General features: G+C 36.4%; 1 protein-coding gene across 1 annotated transcript in view; it reads left to right on the top strand.

The window, feature by feature from the left end:
• LOC107566519 (WD repeat-containing protein 7) overlaps window positions 1-6,348 on the top strand; it is a gene marked incomplete at its 5' end in the record, with an annotated part of 88,915 nt that extends 82,567 nt beyond the window's left edge. Inside the window, one exon of the mRNA XM_016251973.1 lies at window positions 6,157-6,348. Within this exon, the coding sequence (XP_016107459.1) occupies window positions 6,157-6,347 (191 nt within the window). The remainder of the gene's footprint in view (window positions 1-6,156) is intronic.

Genomic DNA, 6,348 nt, shown 5'->3' with positions numbered 1-6,348 from the left:
TAACCCTATATATATATATATATATATATATATATATATATATATAATTTATAAATTAGTATATTTTAAACTCAGCATATCAAATATCACATATAATAATGGCAATCTTATTGGTTATTGACCATAATTGCCAGTAAATCAATATCCACCAGTATCTGTTGGTAAATGCAATACAGAATATTGCATATTTTACAAGCACAGTTTTACAATCATTACTAAGTGTTGCAGTATTGTAAAAGTGAACACAAACCTTATATAGTATAGTAAGCGAGAAGCGAGCTCAGCGCTGCAGTGACAGGTAAATCCAGTGTGCTGAAGGCATTCCCTGTTTAGACACCCTTTGTTTCTCTCTCTATCTCTCCATCTGCCGCCTCTCTTTCCAGCTCAACTCCATTGATTTTAACTTCACTTTCGATTTGACCGCAGCAGAGGCCAGAGACAGACAGACAGAGAGAAGGAAAGACAGACAGACATATAGACAGGCGGACAGAGAGAGAGGCACACAGACAGACACAAACAGACAAAGACAGACAGACAGATGGAAACACAGACAGACAGAGAGACAAAAACAGATGGACAGACAGATGAGCAGAAAGACAGACACACAGATTGACAGACTCACGGACAGACAGATGGACAGACACACAGACAGATGGATGGACAGACGGACAGACAAATGGACAGACAGACACGCAGACAGATGGATGGACAGACGGACAGACAGATGGACAGACAGACACACAGACAGATGGATGGACAGATGGACAGACAGATGGACGGACAGATGGATGGACAGATGGACAGACAGACACACACACGGACAGATAGATGGACAGACACACAGACAGATGGACAGACAGACACACAGACAGATGGACAGATAGACAGACACAGACAGATGAACAGACACACAGACAGGCACAGACACACAGACAGATGGACAAACACACAGACAGATGGATAGACACACGGACAGACACAGACAGATGGACAAACACAGACAGATGGACAGACACACAGACAGACACACAGACAGGCACAGACACACGGACAGACACACAGACAGACACAGACAGATAGACGGACACACAGACAGATGGACAGACACACGGACAGACTGAGGGACAGAAACAGACAGACAAATAGACAGACACAGACAGACAGACAGTCAGCAAAGAAACGGATAAAGATGGATGGACAGACGCACAGAGACAGAGAGAGAGACAGGAGGGCAGAGGGTCCTGCAGTAATAAGGCAACTGGAAATGAACATCATATATGACCGTACAAGTCATTCTATATCGCTGTGTGTGTGTGTGTGTGTGTGTGTGTGTGTGTGTGTGTGTGTGTGTGTGTGAGTGAGAGACAGTATCCAGTAAAACGCTCGTGGGTGTTGGAGCTAATGGTTTAAAGCTCTCTCTCTCTCTCTCTCTCTCTCTCTCTCGTCGCTCTCTAATTAGCTTCCTGTGGCCCAGCCTCTAATGTGGCATGTTTATTGCTTTAACTAACCACTCATTAGCCCAGCTGATGTTTTGTCAATATTAATTCATCCATTGAAACCAAGTCAAGTCTTAAACAAAGATGTCCGCTCTGAAAAATGGACTCCACCCGTTCGGCCGGCCCGAGAAACGGGACAAAAAATTTGCAGGTGATTTGGCCTGTTTGTCGTCTTCCTGTCCAGACAGGAAATGAGGTGTAGTGCGATGTCTCTGTATGTCTCCGTATGGCAGCGTCCGGCTGCTCATTCTGACCAAGTGCCGCCCATTTAGACAGGACGTGTAAATAGACGTTTAAGGGCAGGTTCAGCTAATTAAAAAAATAGAGTGAAATGTTTGTAAATTATTAATTAATTCATCCTTGCATAAATGATCGCATTGTATTGAATGTGGTTAAATTACACAGAGATTCATTTTGCTCAGGTTTCATAAATGAAATTTAGCACATTTCTCTAAAATTTGCATTACCATAATCTTCAGTTTTTTGTAGTTATTCTCAGTGGTAGTTATTCTCATTTTCATTACAGGCTCATTACTGTAATTGTGCTGTTTTATTATAATACAGTGCTAATATTGCTGTAATATAAGGATTTTATTAAATTTAAATAAGCATACATTAAACTTAAATAAACTTGGTACAACTATTATGATAAATAAATGCTTATCCCAAATATAAATATTATTTTTACTTGTTTATATTTAATTAATTTTTTCTTAATTAGAATTAAGAAAAAAAATTTGTGAAAGTAATGCAAGTTAATTAATTAATTAATAAAAAAATTGCAGTGCAAATATTGCTGTAATGCAATGATTTTATTACATCTAAAAGTCATTGCAGTCACTTTGCAATTAATATGACTAAAATGTTATATTATATATACAGCATATATATATATATATATAAAAATTACAGTAGTGTTAATGTATATTTATTATATGAATATTTAATCATATTACATTAATTAGAGTAATTTATTTAATTAATTTTTACAATTATAATTAGGAGTAAATGTGTCACTTTTGTGAAAATATCACAATGCAAAAATTATAATATAAAATGTAATGTAATATAATTTTGCACAAAATAAAACAAACAACATTTTTCACAAATGTTTCAAATAAAACAAATTTATTTCATTTTTTGTTAAATATAACCTGAACATGTTCTTGACAGGTTTCCTGAGCTTAATTAGTTGAATACGTTAGCAGTCATTATTTTAATGAAGTAATCCCGACTAAAGCTCGTCAGGAGATTTAATGCTCTGAGTTTATTCAGAGACTTTAAGAGCAGCTCTTCAGTCGAGTGTTTAAGGTTAAAGTTTCACGTCTCGGGATTCCACACGATGGATTTGTGCCGTGGTGTTGGGAATCAAAGGCCGGATTAGAGTACAAACCGCACTGCTCTTAAACCTCGGCGCTGCGCCCCGGAACAAAGCAGCGAATCCCGGAGCGCTGGAGGACACACACACACACACCTCTCTCTCACTGCAAACTGACCTTACAGACACTTAGAGCAGTTATTGCTCCTACGGAAACACTGGGGTGACTTGGTTTCGGCTCCACTGTCATCAAAAACAGTAATGGCTAAGATTCTTGAAGCTTCTAGAAGTAAAGAAATTCATACTTTTATTCAGCAAGGATGCATTAAATTGATCAAATGTGACAGTAAAGACATTTATAATGTTTTAAAAGATTGCTATTTCAAAGAAATGCTGTTTATTGAACTTTCTATTCATCTGTGAATCCTGAAAAACAAAAATATTGTGCAGCACAACTGTTTTCAGCATTGATAATAATCAGAAATGTTTGTTGAGCAGCAGATCAGCATATTATACTGATTTCTGAAGATCATGTGACACTGAAGACTGGAGTAATGATGCTCAAAATACAGCTGCACATCACAGAAATACATTACATTTGAGCAAATATTCACATAGAAAAGTTATTTTAAATTATAATAATATTTCATATTTTTGATCAAATAAATGCAGCCTTGGTGAGTAGAAGAGACTTTTTGTTTCATTCTAAAGCAGCATTGCATACAACAAAAATGGTGTGTGTATATATCAGTTATTTTAGTATAATTTTTATAATAGTTATGGTTTTAATTAATATTTTGAATCACTTTGATTTTTATATTTTCAGATTCATTCTACTTTTATTAATTTTATGTGCTTTTTTATTATTTTATTTTTATATTTCCAATTTTTATTTCAGTTTTAGTTGTAGTAATTTTAGTATTTCAAATTAAACTTATTTATTTCAGTTAGAAAATATAAGTTTTGTTAGAATTTAAGTTTTTCATCTAATATTTCCATTTGATTTTGTTTTCATTTTAATTTCAGTTAAAGTTTTAGTAATTTTGTTATATGCTTGTATGCTTTTTTTTAAAGATTTATTCATGTTTAGTAATTTTGACATTCAACTAAACTTATTTATTACAGTTAGAAAACATTTATAATTTTTGTTAGATATTTGTTAAGGTTTTCATCTAATATTGATATTACATTTTATTTCAGCTTTATTTAGTCATAGTTTATTTAGTCATTAGTTATTTATTTATTTATATGCATAAAAGTGAATCAGAAGTTGGAAGCACGTTATGAAATCCAGCACACTTATACACACACATACACTCTTGTGCACACACACACACTCTCTTGCACACACACATACACTCTCGTGCCCACACTCATACACTCTCGCACACACACACTCTCTCGCACACACACACATACACTCTTGTGCACACACACACACTCTCTCGCACACACACACACACACACACTCTCTCTCTCGCACACACACACACACACACACTCTCTCTCTCGCACACACACACACACACACACTCTCTCTCTCGCACACACACACACACACACACTCTCTCTCTCGCACACACACACACACACACACTCTCTCTCTCGCACACACACACACACACACACTCTCTCTCTCGCACACACACACACACACACACTCTCTCTCTCGCACACACACACACACACACACTCTCTCTCTCTCTCGCACACACACACGCGTACATACACGTTTGGACACACACACTCTCTCACACACGCACACTCTCACATACAGACGGCTGAAGTCAGTTTCTGCTGAAAGCTTAGGCTGGAATCTGTCTGCATCAATTAGCTCACCTCATTGTTCTCTGTTGCCGCGGTAATTACCCGGCGACCTGTTGCCGTGGCCACAAGCTCGCCAGCAGATGCAGATAAATCCAGACGATCATTGTGTGTGTGATTATTAAGCAGCTGATCTATAACATATAACATAAACATTGATCAGATCAGCTGATGTGCCACAGATTTATTGTGTGTGTGTGTGTGTGTGTCGGGTCACATGTGCTGACCTCTCCCCCCTCACCCTCCCACACATATTGACCGTTGCCATGGAGACAGCATGTGCGGCTGTTGTGCACTAATAGAGGCCTGCAGTGGAGTGAAGGAGCCCCTCGTTAGAGCTCCGCTGATGGATAGACACATTCAGACACACACTGACCGCTTTGGGGTTTGTTTTCAACACCATGTGACCTCAATTCACTGACTTCTGTTGAAAAGGGAGCATTTTTAAGGTTTTCTGCTAAACTTAAACTCGCTTTGAATAGTCTTTTCCAGATCCCAGCCCCTAAATGGAGAAACAAAATCTGCATTTATTTGTATTTTTTCTAATTGTAAAAATGTTTACATATTTTTATTTTAAATATTTATTATGTAATTGTTATATATATATATATATATTTCTTGTTTTTTCTTTGTTTTAGTTATTTATTATTTACTTACTGATTTGCTCGTTATTTGGTTGGTTAGTGATTTAATTACAAAATCAAAAATAATCAGGCAAACTGGAATTAATGTGTTTAATTAATCAATTAATTTCTAAACAAATTGTACACAACAATGACGTGACATGATTAAATAGAGGCGCGCACTAATGCAGCAAACGTGTCTGCAGTGTGACAGCATTTCAAACTGATAATAAATCCAGATAATAGATGGAAAAAATTATATTTTTTTCCACATTTATATATATATATATATATACTTTTTTATATATTTTTTTTGCTTTTTTAAGTATTTAACTATTCTAACTATTTAACTATTTTTTTTTTTACTTACTGGAATTAATGTGTTTTATTTGTGACCCAGAAATAGTGGCAAATCGGAAAGATGTCTTCTTTTTACACCGTACTATTTCTATATTTTTGTGGCTCGTCATTTCTAGATCCCACCACCTAAATGAAAAATATGTATTTTTCCACATTTGCTTTTTAGATATATATATTATAATATACATAAAATGTGTTTTATTTAATTTTTTTAATTTTTTTTAATTTAAATTGTTTTAATATTTGCTTTCTGTATTTTTATTTACTTACTGATTTCCTTGTTAGATTTGTTTTTTGTACACAATTCTGTGTACAAAAGTAAGAAAAAACTTAACTTTTACTTTGGATTATTTTTAGATTTAGATTTTGACACTCAGATTTCTAGCGTGTTCAGATGCATGTGACATTATGTTGATGTGTGTAGTAGTGACTGATGCTGTATTAGCTGAGCATCAATATTTCCACCTGCAGACGGTCCTGATAACGGCTCCGGTCAATATGGATATTAATAACCATCTGTCTCTCTGTCTCTCAGGTAAAGCCCTGACGTTCCTCCTCCTCCAGCCGCCCAGTCCCAAGCTGCCGGCCCACAGCACCATCCGGCGCACAGCCATCGATCTGATCGGCCGAGGCTTCACGGTGTGGGAGCCATATATGGACGTGTCGGCGGTTCTCATGGGTCTGCTGGAGCTCTGCGCCGACGCCGAGAAGCAGCTGTCCAAGTGAG

Source organism: Sinocyclocheilus grahami, unplaced genomic scaffold, assembly GCF_001515645.1.
Source record: "Sinocyclocheilus grahami isolate Dianchi unplaced genomic scaffold, SAMN03320097.WGS_v1.1 scaffold1080.1, whole genome shotgun sequence".
Lineage (NCBI taxonomy): Eukaryota > Metazoa > Chordata > Actinopteri > Cypriniformes > Cyprinidae > Sinocyclocheilus > Sinocyclocheilus grahami.
Note: the sequence above shows the minus strand (reverse complement) of the source record. Positions and strands in the feature narration are given on the sequence as shown.